General features: G+C 34.7%; 2 protein-coding genes across 3 annotated transcripts; both read left to right on the forward strand.

Annotated features, from left to right (window-relative positions):
* Positions 1–162: 162 nt before the first annotated feature.
* LOC114163875 (codeine O-demethylase-like) lies at positions 163–2,875 on the forward strand. The gene is made up of 4 exons (XM_028048249.1): positions 163–503; positions 675–922; positions 1,624–1,951; positions 2,495–2,875. The coding sequence occupies exons 1-4, from the start codon at positions 258–260 to the stop codon at positions 2,729–2,731; spliced, it is 1,059 nt and encodes a 352-aa protein (XP_027904050.1). The 5' UTR covers positions 163–257; the 3' UTR covers positions 2,732–2,875.
* Positions 2,876–4,645: 1,770 nt separating this feature from the next.
* LOC114163874 (zinc finger CCCH domain-containing protein 19-like) lies at positions 4,646–16,075 on the forward strand. Of its 2 annotated transcripts, XM_028048248.1 has the most exons (11): positions 4,646–5,703; positions 5,814–5,893; positions 7,479–7,663; positions 10,398–11,319; positions 11,405–11,532; positions 12,182–12,241; positions 12,321–12,371; positions 12,764–12,834; positions 13,581–13,735; positions 13,825–15,003; positions 15,229–16,075. In XM_028048248.1, exons 1-11 carry the CDS (start codon positions 4,961–4,963, stop codon positions 15,843–15,845), a joined length of 4,191 nt encoding a protein of 1,396 aa, XP_027904049.1. In that variant the 5' UTR covers positions 4,646–4,960; the 3' UTR covers positions 15,846–16,075. The 2 variants fall into 2 exon arrangements, with proteins under 2 accessions (XP_027904049.1, XP_027904048.1); XM_028048247.1 differs by having other exon boundaries at positions 4,647–5,703; positions 13,825–16,075.
* The last annotated feature ends 1,818 nt before the right edge of the window (positions 16,076–17,893 follow it).

Below are 17,893 nucleotides of genomic sequence, written 5' to 3' on the forward strand. Positions count from 1 at the left end.
ATAAATAAATTTTGACAATTTTTTTTTATAATTAAATTGACATCTTTTGAATAAAAAAATAAAAAAATAAAAACTACTTAAGAAATTACACCTCCACCTCAAGTTGTTAAGATTTACCCGTTAAAAAATCATTTTTCATTTTCCCATTAGTAATTGAAGGTGCAATAGAAAAAAACATACAAAAACATAAAACCATGCTTCTTTAGGCAAGTTCATCCCGTTGACCTTTTCATTCCTACAAACACTTTGCAGGTGTTATGGCAGAATCCGGTGTGGTAGAGATAATTGGCAAACCCGTCCAAGAACTGCTGTTGAATCCTCAAAATCTGCTAAAAAATTACATGTACGAGGAAGGTGGTGCTGGATTTCGCGATGCTCTTGTTCCATCACAAGATGATGAACATGTTCCCGTGCTTGATCTTCTTCTTCTCTCATCTCCATCTACAGCACAACAAGAACTTGCTAAACTCCGCCATGCGCTTCATTCATGGGGCTGCTTTCAGGTATCCCTTTTAATTACTTCATGTCATAACACACTGAATTTAGAGAACCTGCAGATACAAATTGGAAAAATAATGTTGCAGATTTTATTACCAAAGAAATATATATTAGAATGAATGTTGAAGTTGGTAATGATAATTTTCTGGTGCAATTATTTTGTGTGGGATTCTCAGGCCATAAACCATGGAATGGAAAGCTCGTTTCTGGATAAAGTGAGAGAAGTTTCAAAACAATTCTTTCAACTTCCGGAGGAAGAAAAGCAAAAATGTGCTAGGGAACCGAAAGATGCTGAAGGGTATGGCAATGATATAATATATTCGGCAAATCAAAGGCTTGATTGGACTGACAGAATATACCTAAAGGTGCTGCCTGAAGATCAGAGGAAATTCAAATTTTGGCCTCAAAAACCCCATGATTTCAGGTATTCAACTTCTAGCCTTTGTAACTCTCAACCGATTTCTAATCGATCTGGGATCTCCAACGATCTCCTCTTGCACCAAGATACATATATCTTGTTATGTTGTCAAAGAGTTTTGAACAATGAAAAATGGATGATTAGTGTCTGATATAATTGATCAGATTATGTAAGAACAAGGTTCAAAAGTGATTATGTAAGAACAAGGTTCAAAAGTCTAACGGTCTGTTACGATACCTCCTTCAACTCCATATATCACTACATATTTACTTGACACCTATCACTAATTAGAAACAGCTCGTCTTGTCGTGATTTTTCCTTGAGTTCTCAAAACTTCTTTCGTTCCATCTTTGTTGAGGCAGAGAACCCATCGTTGTTTGTCTTAGTTGTACTGTTTGTTCAATAGCAGGTGACACGATAAATTTCACAACAAATCTTGTTAAGATGAACATTAAATGGTTTTGATATATACCATCTTAAAAGATGAACTTTTAAACTTAATTCAAATTTACAAAACCAACTCGTAAGTTATTTGGACTCATTTACGTATTTTAAATTTGTCTTATTTCTAATGGGATGATAGAGTTTTCTAAAGGAAGATTGTTAAAAATTAGACTATATTTAAAGTTGAAGCAAGCATAGGAGTTTACTTAATTTCTCTTTTGGTAGTGACACAATTATTTGGATTGCGTATTTGCATAATGCAGGAGTACTGTTGTACATTATACTGAAAGCATAAAGCTGCTAAGTGAAGTAATTCTTAAAGTCATGGCAAAGTCACTGAACTTGGAAGAAGATTGCTTCCTCAATGAATGTGGAGAGAGAGGAGATACTTTTCTGAGATTGAACCACTACCCTCCATGTCCATTGCCTGATCATGTTCTCGGTTTGAAGACTCATGCAGATGGATCCACCATAACATTTCTGTTGCAAGACAAAGAAGTAGAAGGCTTCCAAGTCCTCAAAGATCATAAGTGGTTTAAAGTTCCAATCATCCCTGATGCTCTTGTCATTAATGTCGGTGATCAGATAGAGGTAATAACTAGATTTCTTAAGTCTTGTTGTTTAAGTTTTTACATCAACTACAATAGATAAGACAAATACACCGTATATAATAAGTTGCAAATCTCACCTTACAAGTTAATTTGGATCATACGGTCTTTGTGCCAGCGATAGATCATTCAAATTTCTATCCTATCTCGATGGTAGGATAGTGACCTACCATGGTGGTGACAAGTGAAGGAGAATTAGGATTTGATTTCGAAGAAGGAGTCTGAGAAACGACTACCATGTCCAAAAAAGGCAGCAGACGCACAAATTACCCAATCCTATCAGAGTAATCCAAAAATTATTTTAACGAGATTTATTATTTGTTGGACCTGTCATATTACCTATCGAGAACCTCTGACCACCCGTTCATCTCGATGTCAACTTATGAAAAATGAAAAATAAATTACAGTAAGCTCACATGTCTAAAATTATATAGAATCAACAGTTTAAGTTAATCAAAAGTTTATATAAATGTGGTGTTGTACTTAGATTCATGTGATGAATACAAAGTTGTGATGATGATACCAGATAATGAGCAATGGAATCTTCCGGAGTCCAATACACAGGGCAGTGGTAAATGCAGAAAAGGAAAGGCTGACAGTGGCAATGTTCTTGGTTCCAGACTCAGAGAAAGAGATTAAACCAGTGGATAAGCTCGTGAAGGAGTCAAGAACAGCTTTATATAAACCAGTGAAAAATTATGTTGAGATATATCTCCAGTATTATCAGCAAGGCAAAAGGGCAATTGAAGCTTTCAAAATTTGATTTTAGTATGATAATATTTTAAAGTCTAGTATTCATTAATTAATTACAAACATAATGTAAAAATTAATAACATTTTTTTTTTGTAATTTTGGTTCTGTGAAATTTAGCCATATTAGATCTTCAAATCAAGCAAATTTACTATAATTCAGTTGTTAATCATGAATGTTAATGTATATGTTATAGTAATATGAAGGTTTGTTCTTAAACCTCATTATTAATATATTATATGAATATGGGTAATAGATGTTATGGATTTATTGGATTCTTTAACCTTTTCAACTAAACTTTTTATTTGTTTTATGAAAAAAGTAAAAATGAAAGTCTAGTATGCAGTGAAACGTATGATATTATTGAAGTTTGAATATATTTTTATTATGTCCTACTCATTACAAAGTTATATTTTGTCCTGGTTTTAAATGTTTGGTATTTTTGAATTTTTTTGATACCGACAATAATTAGTATAACTAAAAAAAGGTATTAATTAATATAATTAAACTCACAAAGAATATACAAGTCTTATAAACACTATCCTGTGTTGCTCCCTTTCAAATTAAATTATTGTTAGGTTTAAATATTTGACAATTTATTGGTCTTCTTTTTAGTGCTTGTTAGTAATTATGAACATAATTAATTTAGTATCGATATAAATGCTAATTAAAAAAAATCAAACTTTAGTTAAAATGAAGTAAAATATTTAATATATTCATAAATAAGATAACCACCTATAACTTAGTCAACCTTTTAAAAAATCATCATACTATGTACAATAACTATTATTTTAGTTTAAATACTAATTTTTTGTTAGTGCGGTAAAAAAAAATAATGCAGCTTAGAAATAAGTCAGATGATCTAAACTAATTTTTTGTTCAATTTGGATGGACTAATTTTTAGTGTACTAAAAGTTTTAATACTGTAGTTAGAGATCTCAAATAGGTTTCAATTTGTGAGCTAATTCGGCTCATTACAAGTTTGAGCTGGGTTAGGTCGAGAAAAAAATTATTTTTTTTAAAAATGGATTGAATTGAACCTGACTTATTTAACCTACAGATTAAACGGGTTCAAATCGGGTTGAAGGTGAATTAATCCACTTACCAACATTTTTTATAATTTCTTTTAAATTTTTATTTATTATAAATATTTTATATTTTTAATTATATAGGTTCACAATTTCATATATTTTTGTGCAGGACAACTAAATAAATTATGTTTATCTCTACAATATGTAAATAATTATATAATAAAAAACAAAATAAAATTAAAATTTGTGTACACAAAAATAACAAAAATAGATATTCTCTTTATATATATTGATATTTTTTTAATTTATTTAATAATTATATCATAAATGATAAATAAAAAAATTGTGTAAAAGAAGTATTCTCATTATAAAATAAATATTGATTACATTTAATCATCTCTTTGTTATATGTCGTAGACTGGTATTTATGATCTTTGTACCATTATTGGATAAATTACGAAAAGCAATGTAACTAATTTTCACAATAGTCAAAGCGTAATTAAAATGTTATTTCGGTTATCACGAGGAGCAGCTTATCTTCAAGTCACTCAAGAAATGTGAACAGAGTAGCATATTAATGATGTATTTGTTAAAATTAAATTAGATTTTGTATTTAGATATAATATTTCATTAAAAGGAAGAATTGTATAATAAACAAAAATTTAATTCAAAATAATCTAAAGTAATATTAAAGATTCAAACATATCGTAAGGAAAACATTTGAAAATAAAAAAAAGCTACTGAACATTTCATTAAGTGATTTTAAAAATATATTGAAGAAGTTAACAAAGGAAAACTTGAATAAATATCTTTCTGAGAAAATATTTGTATAAACACATGGTAGGAAGGTGCGAATAGAAAACGAAAGGAAAAAGTGTTTTGAGAAACGGTAGCAAAAAGCAAGCTGAGGCCAAGTTATCGGGCCAAAGGTGGTGGACTTATTGGTATTGTGATTGCTAGGGCACGGCGCAGGAAGATGGTGATTCTGAGCAGGAATGAAGGATAGTTTGGTCTTTGGGAAACACACGACACAGAACCACTTCGCTTTGCATTCGCACCCTTCTCCATCCCATTCTCATTCCCTTTCTGTTACCTTCTTCTATATACCCTCTCCACGCACCCTAAATCTCTTCATTTTTCTCAATTTTATTTAATTTACTCATAAATTAAACATTCAAATTGCTGTTCCTGGAATCCCTATTCTGTTCTCCATGGACGCCGAAGATGACGAAGCTTCACTCCAATCACACTCTGATGCACAATGCCACACCGACATGCAAGATATCCCCTACGCCGCCGCGGAAGTCCCTGAGCCCGATACCGTGGGGGAGCTGAGCGCCGCCGCCGCCGTGCATGAGGTCGCCGCTGTTGAACCAGATGCGACGATGGAGGCGGCGGTTGAGTCCGACGAGGGCGTCGGAGCGCAAGTGATGGACGAGGTAATTGAGGAGAAGGGGAATGAGGTCACCGATGTGGACGACGTGGCGTTGGAGATGGAGAACGTCGAAGAGGAAGCGAATTTGGCAATTGATGCGGAAGAGGACGAAATTGGGGACGATGACGCAAACGAAGACGCTTTGATGGAAGACGAAGAAGACGAACAGCAACAAGGAGAGGAGGAGGAGGAGGAGGATGGGGAGGAGGGGGAGGAGGAAGAAAAACAACAGCACGGAGTGGATGAGGAAGAAGATGAACAGCAACAAGGTGAAGAGGAGGAGGAGGAGGAAGAAGAAGAAGAAGAACAGCAACAGGGAGAAGAAGATGCTGATGCTGGAATGGCAAAAACAGAAGATACAGAGGAGAAGGAGGAGAAGAGTGTGAGTAGTGGGAAGAGGAAGCGTGGGGCTGGGAAGAATGCTAAGACTACAGGGAGAGTTGCGTCCAGGAAAAAGACGGAAGAGGATGTTTGTTTCATTTGCTTTGATGGAGGTGACCTTGTGCTCTGTGACCGCAGGTGACTCTGAGTTTTGTACTTGTGGCCGCATTTTTCTTATTTTTCTACTTGTATCCATTGTTTTTACGTTTGTTGTGGAAATTCCTTGCCATCTCTTTGATGTTCAACAGGGGATGTCCCAAGGCTTACCATCCTTCCTGCGTTAATCGTGATGAGGCATTCTTTCGAGCAAAGGGAAAGTGGAATTGCGGTATGTTTCATACCTTATTCTGTATTGTCTCAGCGTTGTAGTTGTGGTTGTTCAATTTCTCTTTTTTCTACGGTCAGTCAGTTCGATGTTCGCTGTCATGTGCTAATTGTGTTGTAGCCTTGTCATTCTTTGAAATCTTTTAAGGGTTGGAGAGATCAAACTTACAGCTGGCTTGGAGTTTGAATATTTGTTGGTGTCATGTAGGTGATACGTAAGATTTGAAGCTGTGAAGTTACTTTGAAGATTTTAAGATGAATTATTTTCTATATACTGTTGGCCTAAAACACCCAATAGGAATTTACTTTATCGCCATCACATTAATGAATAAAATCATATCGTCAAACTGTCAAATATTGTTGGATGCATGTGTAAAATATGTTTTGCATCGGTACTATATATAAATTAAATTTGAGGTTTTAAAAACATAGCTCACAACTGCAATTTTGGCTAGGCTTTTAGGGTACCAGTGCCTGCTACACAGTAGTCAATAGTGTTGTATAGTGGGTAGCAAAGCGGAGCTGCCATAGGATTCAAAGATTGGAGGAGTTTCTGATACCATCTTTTTTCGTGCCACAGCGGCCTTGCCATGATATAGGGTTCAAAATCCATTTTACACCTGGAACATAGTTGTTAGGTAAAATATTCCACAAAAAGTATGAAACAGTGTCCTTTTTTTGAGCTGAGCATGATCTCAATAAGATAGAAGGTTTTTTTTGTGGAGTAACCTTCTCCCACTAGGTGTTATTATCTATATGAACTCAGTTAGTTCCATTGCACTCTATCAAATAACATTTTTTCTATAAAATCTGGGATCCATTAATGGTTTCTTTTAATGATTTTAAGGTTTTCCTCTACCCTTTTTTTGTTAAACTATCTTCCATTTGACACACTTTTTGCACTCGAGTGTCTATTAGTTTTATTTTCACATGATCAACCGACCACAAATCCGTTTCTGAACTCATTTTGTTGATCAACCAAGTACAATTCATGAAACAATCCATACTGTTTATGTTTGTTTATACACGGTTTTTGAGTCCTAGATGTCCTTAGGTAAATGTCCAAACAGTTCTCATTTTAGAATTTGTTTCGTTACATGGATTATTTTAAGGGCGGCATGGGATCAAATTTGCATGAATTCCTCATGTCTTGGTTATTGATATTTGCTATTTGGGTTGCAAGGTGTATTACTAGTATCACTATCAATTCTTTAAGACGGTTTCTGTTATTGTGCTATGCTAATTCTATTTCTTTTTGTATTTGATTGGACAAGTTAGAAAGATTCTAAATCACTAAATTATGATCAATTCTGTGGCAAATTTCTCTCATCAGTACACTTTATCTTTGGAGTGTAATTGTTAAACTTCAATGCACTTTAATGAATGGTCACGCTTCTCCCCTTTTTTATTATTTGTTTTGACAACCTTGTTTGGCAGGAACAGTTATTGATATTAAATTTTGTATGTTTTTTTCTAAGCATAATTGAACTTATTTTGAATCCTAGGGTATCAGACTTGCAAATCATCTTTGCAATACATTGCTTTACTGTATCTGACTTCGCATATGTTTGATCTTCACATGACCCCAGGTTGGCATCTTTGCAGCAACTGTGAGAAGAATGCAAACTATATGTGCTATACATGTACTTTTTCTCTGTGCAAGGGATGCATCAAAGACGCTGTTATCTTATGTGTCAGGGGAAACAAGGGATTTTGTGAGACATGCATGAGAACTGTAATGTTGATTGAACAGAATGTGCAGGGAAGCAATGTGGTACAACATCCCTTCCTACCTCTCTTTCTTGTTATTTGAAAATATGACAAGTTTTTATCTTTGTGCCATGCTTCATGCAGTTTCAAAGTGGTATTGTCTGTTATTTTAGTATTTACTCCTACTGTTGCTAACTTCTCTCCCTGGTTTTATCTTGGGTTACACTTTAGAATTTTCGCACATTCCTGTACTTGCATATTAACATGGCAATATTGTGCAATACAAGGCTCACATAATGGAGTGGATTTCAGTAAAGGCTATCACAGCAGCAATCATGGCCAAAATTGCAGCATTTTATGTGCTATAGTTGTGCAACCATGATGGGTTTTAGACACCTTTTCCAAAGCGATGTTTTACTAACCTATCAAATTCTCCTTAGCTGTGGCCAAAATTGCTTCATAAAGTATGTTTTATCATTCAAACTTCTTAATTCCTAACCAATCAGGTTGCTATATGCAATGCTCTCCTTCCTGTTTCAACACAAACCTACTAATACCCAAATGCTCACTGTTTTTTTGCCACCCAAGCTCCGCAACTTTTGCAAAGCCTTGGCATACCCGCCTCTATATTTTCCCACTTCTGTTCTGTCAATTGGTAACTCATTCTCTATTCTTTTCTCTCGAGTTCTCACAGAAGTCTAGGACAGGTTCATGGATTTGCCCTGCCTCTGTTATATCACTCATCCTTCTGTTTCTTTTGTGTATCCAAGTCCTCATTCTGTTCAACTGATGGCCCCCTTCTATTGTGATTGTCCTTTTTTTGTACGACTTCATTTGTAACACTTGAAGTTGTCTTAGTTTCATCCACTTGGAGGCTTACGATTGTTTAATTGTTTTAATTACTTATTTAGTCCCTATAGTTACAAAACATCCTTTTTTTTGTCCCTGCTTATAATTTTTAATCCGTTTAGTCCTCGTGTGAGATTAAAATGATATGTCTAAGGCCTATAAGGGATTACAGATGATATGTATAGAGACTAAAAAAAGATGTTAAGTATGGGTACTGAGGAGGAAAAAATTTTGTAATTGAAGTGATCAAATGAGTAATCAAACCCATATATTTTTTTTATTATTCACATGTATGTTTTGTTTAAGAACGTGAATTCTAATTGTTAATTATAAATACATCTTTCACTTTCCTTATTTTTCCAATAGGCTTAAATATAGTTTTACTTCCTGAAAAAAATGAGTGAGTTCTGGTATTGATCCATTCAAAATTGAAAATTACGTTTGATTCACACTGTTATATGACACTAACTAACTACTTATGTCTTGAACAAAAAGATGAATCATCTTCCAAGTCACAAATGCTAGTGTTGTAATATAGTGTCGACATCTGTCATCTAAAAAACTCTTAAAAGTTCGTGAAATAAATGTCTCATCTATCTTAAAATGAATATTATGAACTGAAAACAGTTATTGATAAGTTTGGTGGGATGAAAATCGAAGATTTTTTTTTTTCTGGTGCTAAAACTAAAATTCACACATTTTATACGAACTAAAAGGAGTGATTTCAAATTTTATAGGAATGTAAACTTTTTAGGGAGCAAAATCTAAACTCAATAACTTTTAGGAACAAAATACATATTTAAGTCTCTTTTTATATTTCTGAACATTTATGTGTAATATTAATTTAACTTGTATCTATAGTCTTCAGAATTATGGTAATTCGAATATCTGGTATCCAGTTATAGCATTTTTGGTGCTGGCTTCTATCTAATATTGATGACTATGGTGGTTAAAAACAGATGGATGCGGAGATCTTACTTTTTCCGTTTTATTGGGGGATTGGAGATCCATAATATAGAATTTAAATATTGATACATGGTTGAAAATTGCTTGGTTCAAAAAGATCTTTTTCTAATCGTATTAAAATGTGACTGTTTACTCTAATTGTTGGCGGTTTCCTATTTATGTTACAATATAGATTACAATACCGAATAATTTTGAGAAATAATACAATGTACGCATGAAGTATAAGAGTTTAAGACGTATGTGTTAAACCCTAACATTCCTCGCTATTTAGGAGCCTATATGTACCAAATTTGCAAACTTATTTATGAATGAAATAACTTGAAGTCATTTAAGGGGGATTTAATGAATATATCTTTTAGTTAACTGGTTGTTGGAGTCGACAAAGGCAAGGCTGTTCTTTTCAGTTGAATGAACCTTTCATTTCACAAAATGACTGTCAATCTCTATAGTTGTGATTATCTCAGGAAAGACTTTGGTTGTCTTGAAGCTCCTAAAACAACGACTTTTTCCACATATGTTGATGTTCAGTGGTTGATTCTTCCATGGTGTGGTACATGGCCTTTGCTTTGAATCTTTCAACAACTTTTTGCTCTTCTGATTTTCCATGACACCAAGTTTCTTTCAACAAGTTCACAATAACTGTCATCTTCATTCAGTATAGCCTGTAGCCCTTCACCTGATGCAGTCTTATTGTACCTAACAACATCCCCATAAGTCAATTGGAAGGAGCAAAAGTAATGTCTGGTGTAGTCATTGTAAAGTAGTTCCTTTTGCCAACTGGATGTTTATATACGCAAGGTCTGCTAGTGGCTACCCTAACTCAGTTAGAGTTTGATATGTAACTGGCTCCCCTGATTCAGTTAGAGTTTAACGTGTCACTGATGAGTAGTATATTTTATACATAAAATATAGATATATTATAAGGATTTTAAACCGGACATCTACCTTTTTATAGTAATAATTACTTTTCATGCTTGGTGCAGGGACAAGTAGATTTTGATGACAAAAACAGCTGGGAGTATCTCTTCAAGGACTACTACATAGATCTAAAAGAAAAACTATCTCTAACATTTGATGAAATCACTCAAGCTAAAAACCCTTGGAAGGGATCTGATATGCTTCATTCTAAGGAGGAATCACCGGATGAACTTTTTGATGCCACTAATGATAGAGGATCAGATTCTGATAGCTCCTATGAAAATGATTCGAATCGCCCTAAAAGAAGAAAGGCAAAGAAACGGGGTAGGCCCCGTTCCAAAGAAGGAAATTCGAATGGTGCCGTGACAGTGTCCGGTGCTGATGGGCCATCAGGAGATGACAGCTTTGAGTGGGCTTCAAAAGAGCTTCTGGAGTTTGTTATGCACATGAGAAATGGAGACAAATCTGTTTTATCTCAGTTTGATGTGCAGGCTCTTTTGCTTGAGTATATTAAAAGAAATAAGCTTCGAGATCCTCGCCGAAAAAGTCAGATTATATGTGATGCAAGACTTCAAAATCTTTTTGGTAAACCAAGAGTGGGACATTTCGAGATGTTAAAGCTTCTTGAGTCCCATTTCCTTCTGAAAGAGGATTCTCAGGCCGAAGATCTGCAGGGAAGTGTTGTTGACACTGAAATTAGTCATTTGGAAGGAGATGGGAATCCCAATTCATATATGAAAGCTGGTAAAGATAAGAAGCGTAAAAATCGCAAAAAGGGTGATGACAGAGGACTTCAAACTAATGTTGATGATTATGCAGCTATTGATAACCATAATATTAATTTAATTTATCTCCGACGAAATCTGGTTGAAGATCTACTTGAAGATACAGAGAAGTTTCACGATAAAGTTGTTGGTTCTTTTGTGAGAATAAGAATTTCTGGCAGTGGTCAGAAGCAAGACTTATATAGGCTGGTTCAGGTTGTAGGTAAATATCTAGATAACATTATTGCAATTGATATGTGCAATATAGAATAAACTTAATTTTTTTTTTTAATTATCTACGCGGTCAGGTACATGCAAAGCAGCAGAGCCATATAAAGTTGGTAAAAGGATGACAGATACGTTGCTAGAAATCTTAAATTTAAACAAGACAGAGATTGTATCTATTGATATTATCTCAAATCAGGAGTTCACAGAGGTGATTCAATAACAGCAGTTTTATCTTTCCATTTTTTTTTTAAGATATTCTGTTATGCTTAATTAAAATAATTTACTTTAAAAGTAGTATCTTACTCACTTTAAAACATGGCATGATAATGGTCATATGGACCCCCAAACTCTAGAACAATCTAATTGAATGAAGGGTGACATTCTATTTGATAATCAACTATACTTGCTGGTTGCTTCAATTGGTCAAAAGTAGGCTACAGGGACAATATTACAGCCATTCTTTTTAACCATGGAGTCAGTCTTTAAATTGGGTCTCAAAATGAGTGTGCCATAGTACTTTTTTGCAATAGAAACCTACACCAAGTTAGTCCCTTGAAAACACTTGATTTCTCCTTTTGTATCCACCACTTCAATCCTTCATAGTGATGAATGTGTTGATGCTTTAGATTTTTGGGGACTAATTTGCTGACAAAATCTGTAGGTGACTAATGAGGTGAAAGTGATAAACGAATCTTTGGATGACTAATTTGGTAGTAGAATCTTAACCATATGATGGTGGGAATTAATTATTTGTGTATTTTAGATTCTCTCAGAATTGATAATCTAAACAAATTAAACTTTTGCATAGATTAATTAATGTATTTCCTTCTTTAAGACATTGATTGGTTTTCTGTTAGGATGAATGCAAACGTCTCCGCCAAAGCATTAAGTGTGGTCTCATAAATCGGCTAACTGTGGTAATTTTATGTTCAATACACTCACTTTCAGGTATCAGATGTTATACTTTGTTCTGATGACTAAAATTTATTCTTCTAGGGTGACATACAGGACAAAGCACTGGTGCTTCAGGCAGTTAGAGTAAAAGATGTAAGTTGCTTTCTGTACACTTTATTTGGACCTGTGATGTGTTTTCTTACGCATCTTTTCTAAAATTTCTAATTTCTCAGTGTGTCGTTTATACCATGATTTGTTTGATGTATTCAAGAGAATGATTGTCAATTTAACAAATTCAGTTTTATCGATGTATAGTTTTCTTCTGTGAATATGCTAACTGTCATTAAATTAATGAGAACTCAATTCCTGTTTAACAAGACTGTTGAGAAAATCATCTGATCTGTCTCTGGTTACATCCTCCAATTTGCATCTGCATTTCATTTCTTAATGATATACTGTCTTTTACTCAACCTCTTATCTGTGAATTTTGAAATATATTTACTGGTATTTGTAATCTATTTCAACTGGTTATATTTGTAATACAGTGGCTAGAAACTGAGATAGTGCGGCTGAGTCATCTCCGTGATAGAGCCAGTGAGAAAGGACGCCGAAAAGAATATCCTTTTCTTTTATCTAATTTTCAAATACGTATAATGATATATCTGGCCGTATTTTGTCCTTGTTGCTTTTCGTTTCCTTGACGTATTTTGACTTCTAGTGTCATTGCTTGATTTCCTTTCCTCCAATTTAACGTTCGACTTTCAGTCTTGTTTATAACACCCATCCATGGCATTAACAGGATGTAGAGATAGAAATCTGTGGATTGTTTTTGTATGTCCCTTCTATAAATTTGTTGTTGCTACAGCTCCATATAAATTTGGAATGGATAATTCATAAATTCTTAGTAAAGTTCATCCGTAAATTATAAATTATTAACTGCTCTGTACTGGCTTGAGGAGCTTAACTTCCTGGTGAAACGTACGCAAAATAAATAAATTAAAGTTGATTTGTCTATTGTATATGAAGTCTAAAAACTTGTCTGGCTTTATTCAGTTAAATGGATGGTTGGTTGGATAAATGCTTTGAAAGAATTCTCTTGCAATTTTTGTGTTCGATGTGGTGATATTTAACAATTTCCACGTAAGGATTTTTCATTGTCTTTTTATGCTATCTTGGTCCAGTCTTTGGATTTAAATGGATAATAATCATTTTAAATTTTTTGTCCTACAGGTAATATTTGGTGCCCCTACTAGTTTATAATATAGTTATCATATTATTTGCAGCAAACATTTTTTTTTTGTAATTATGTTAAATTGACAAAATAGTTTAATTTTGGCTTGATCCTTGACCTAATGCTCTCACGCTTAGAGAATGTGTAGAGAAACTGCAGCTTTTGAAGACACCTGAAGAACGTCAACGTAGGTTAGAGGAAATTCCAGAGATACACGTGGATCCAAACATGGATCCCAGTTATGAATCTGAAGAAGACGAAGATGAAATGGACGATAAAAGACGAGGTAGTTGTTAGAACAGTTTGAACTTGTAGAATTCACCAAATAAAATTAAGTTTGGGCTTGAAAACTCCTTTTTTTTTCTACGTCTGCAGAAAACTTCATGAGACCTAGAGGGTCTACTTCCTTTGGAAGGAGGGGGAGAGATATTGCTTCTCCTAGAAGTGTTTCTATTTCAAATGATTCTTGGAGTGGAACGAGGAATTATTCAAATGCGAATCAGGAGCTTAGCAGAAATTTGTCCAATAAGGGTTTTTCAATCAAAGGTGAAAATGCTTCTAATGTTAACGAGGTACTGAATGATACTCATTTGCACCAGGGAAGAGATAGGGAATCACAACTATCTAATAGCTGGGAGAGGCAAAAACTCTCTTCAAGCTTGGAAAGTGGTGCTAAAAGTACCCAGTCATTGGTAACATCTGATTCTTTCTCTACTGCTGTATTGGAAGCTTCTGCAGCACCATCTTCCGCTGGAATAACTCCTTCAGCTTTGAAAATTAATGAAACTGAAAAGATGTGGCATTACCAGGATCCTTCTGGAAAAATTCAGGGACCATTTTCTATGGTGCAGTTACGTAAATGGAGCAACACAGGATACTTTCCCGCTGATTTGAGGGTTTGGAGAACCACTGAGAAGCAAGATGATTCTATACTCGTGACAGATGCCTTGGCAGGGAATTTTGCTAAAGAACCATCGATGGTGGAGAAGGCTCAAAAGGTGCATGATTTACATTACCCAGCCTCGTACTCTAGGAAGTCTGCACAGGGTATGGAAGGTCAAGCTGGAGAAAGACCAACATTTGATCAAAATAGTGGATCTCTGAATTCACATGGTACTCTGGGTTCTCCGGGACAAACAACAGTAGGAAGTTGGAGATCTAAAGATAATATGAATTCTATAGCAAGTAGAACCTCTCCATTGGCTGTTGAGGTCCCCAAGAACCCTGCAAACGGCTGGAGTTCTGATGCTGGTAGTAGAAATGAAACAACAAATCTTCCTTCACCTACACCTCAGACTACCCCTGGTGTGACTAAGGGGCAGGCTTTTGAAAATAAATGGTCACCAACACCTGTCCAGTTGCCTGGGTCTCTAGTAGGAAATTCATTCCCAGGCAATCATGGAGGTTTGCAGGCCTCTTTGGTAGTGCAAAATCCTGAAAAAGGCTCATCACAACCCGGTATTAGTTCAGCATCTTCAGATAATTCTAGGTTACATCCTCAACCAGCACCGGTGGCACCTGTTCTGCCTTCAGGGCTTGACCTCAAAATGGCAGGTACAAATATGCAAAACCAGGTTGTGCGTAGCCACAACTCTCATGCAGAAGCTCAAGGGTGGGGTTCTGCTGGGGCTCCAAGGCCAGAACTGCAGGCTTGGGGAGGTGTATCATCCCAACCAAACCCTGCTACTATGCCTGCCCAGCCAGCATCCCATGGCCCCTGGGTTGATGCTTCATCTGTGCAGAACACTGCCTCTTTTAACACTGGAAATCCATCTGCAGGTTTACCCACACCTGGATTTCTGGGCATGAATACACCCGAGCCTTGGAGACCACCAGCTTCAAGTAGTCAGCCAAACATCACAGCTCCTTCTCCAGCTCCACCCAATCTGCCTTGGGGGATGGCCATGCCAGGAAATCAGAATATGAACTGGGCTGCTGCCAATATGAACGCAAACTGGATGCCTGCGCAAGGGCCAGCACCAGGAAATTCAAATCCAGGATGGGCTGCCCCTAGTCAGGGGCTACCTCCAGTGAATGCAGCTGGCTGGGTTGGGCCTGGTCAAGGCCGTTCCCATGTAAATGTGAATGCAGGTTGGGCTGGGCCTGGTCAGGGTCTACCACCTGGAAATGCCAATCCTGTTTGGGTTCCACCAGCAGGGAATCCAGGCGTGTGGGTAAATGAGCAAAGTCATAATGGAGAGCGGTTCCCTAACCAAGGGGATCGAGGTACCCAAAGTAGAGATTCTGGTTATGGTGGTAAATCATGGAACAGGCAATCATCCTTTGGCAGAGGAGCTCCTTCCAGGCCTCCTTTCGGGGGACAACGAGGAGTTTGCAAGTATCATGAGAGTGGACATTGCAGGAAGGGGGATTCTTGTGATTTTCTACACAATTAGTTGTAGGGCTCTAATTAAATTAGTGTCAGAGAAACATCTCTTACTGTACAGTATTTTGCAATTTCATGGCTAAACGTTGTACAAGGATGCGTCATGTATGTAGAACTTGTGCATTGTAGTATCTTCTTTATTTGCCTTGCCTTGCCTATTGTCTTTTTGTGGCTGTGTTTCTTGGAGTTGCCTTATGAGAGAGTTAAGTAGTTGAAGAAGTTGAACTGGCATTTAGATTATTGATAATGAAACATAGTTGAGGACATTACGTTTTTCTTTTGCCAAAAATCGTTTTATTGCGGAAAAGCATTAGAACATGTTTTGACTTGGAATAGTTCTAAAGGCGATGGTCATCGATTTTAAAGGCTGACCTAACATTTAGACACAGATGTATTTTAAAATAGTGGTAAATATGTTTTTGATTACTTAGTTTTCACTTAAAATTGAAATTAGTTTTTTTTTTCATTGGAACAAATTTAAAAAAAGTAAAAGAAAATAAAAACATTTATAATTGCATGCTAGCTTTTATTAAAAGAAATTGCTTGATCTTTTGTTTTTTAAGTAATTTTTTCTAGTACATTAATTGATATTAGCTTAATAATAGAGAATTTAGTCAATTTAGGTAATGTTTTAAACTTCAACCCGACATAATCTATAACTATATTTGCAATGTCTTGATATTTTGAATAAGTATTATTTTGATAAGTTTAAAAGTTTCTATCATTTAAAAGTTTTTGTCAAAATCAACTTCTCACATGTCTTATAAAAGTTAAACTTGTGATGAATCTCTAAATTTTAAAATAAATAATATTTCAAATTCAGTCTTTGACTATAATAAAATTATTTAAACACACTTGAAGTTAAAATAATAATTTATAATACTTGTCAGAAATAGTCTAAATGTAAGTTAAAAGTCTCATATTAAATTTAATAAACAAAGTTAAACATTATATAAAAATAAAAACTCATAACACTCTTATCTTAAGATATCAGAAATAAAAATAATGTCAAATATCTTATATGTATAAAATCACCATAATATCTTAAATGAATATAACCGCACATATGAAAAATATAACCTAATAATACTATTATAAATCTTTTGTAATTAACAAACAGTATATAACTGTGATAATTAACTTTAATCATAATAACAATTTATAATATTTGTTATAAATAGTGAGTAATTATATGTTAACCGATATCTTTGATGGCGTGCATAACAATCATCTCTTCGTAAATAAATATGAAAACTACCATATTATGTCGCGTTGGTGTTACCTTTTATTTTGTGTTTATATAAAAAAAATACTATTTATTCCCTTGAAAATATAAATGCGTACAAATAACTGTTAGAAACAAATAAAATAATTCATGGTGAGAAATCTTAAAAAGGAAAAAAGAAGAAAAAAATGGTGGGGGTGCAACCTGGGTTCTAAAGTTACTAAAATTCTTTGAGTGCTGCAGCAAAATGAGAAGAACCAATTCCATTTTATTGCTATGTTCAGTGGCTTTTGGTTGAGAAGGATTAAATTAAAGAACCAAAAATAATGGGCATTGTCTCTTTCGGTTGTCTTGGATGAAGAGATAAGTATATTTTTGTCCCTTTGGAATCATCCTCTGCACCAAACGCACTAACTTCTTAACTTCTTTATCACAAAATCTACTCAACTTCAATTTAACTACTTCCATACATAATGTCTTATACAACATTCTTTACATATATGTTAACATTTGATGTTTACAATATTATTGCCTCTTGTATTTATAGGAGACATACTTAACACAGAATGTTTTTACGATAAATACTTTGTAGAATATTCACTCGTTTTTCATTGTCGGGTATAGAGGGATGAACCCCTAAGTTTCACTACTTTTCTTTATAGAGTTTTATCTTTTAAAGTTATTAAAATACTTCAAAAGTTAGAAACTTAACTATGGTAAGTAACTTTCATCAAATGTGCATAATAAGAAGACATGTGGACAACATTTTTCACTTATGAATTGAGTGAGATACACTTACTTAATTCACCCCATTCAAGTCATGAACTCGTAGA

Source organism: Vigna unguiculata, chromosome 9 (assembly GCF_004118075.2).
Source record: "Vigna unguiculata cultivar IT97K-499-35 chromosome 9, ASM411807v1, whole genome shotgun sequence".
Taxonomy (NCBI): Eukaryota; Viridiplantae; Streptophyta; class Magnoliopsida; order Fabales; family Fabaceae; genus Vigna; species Vigna unguiculata.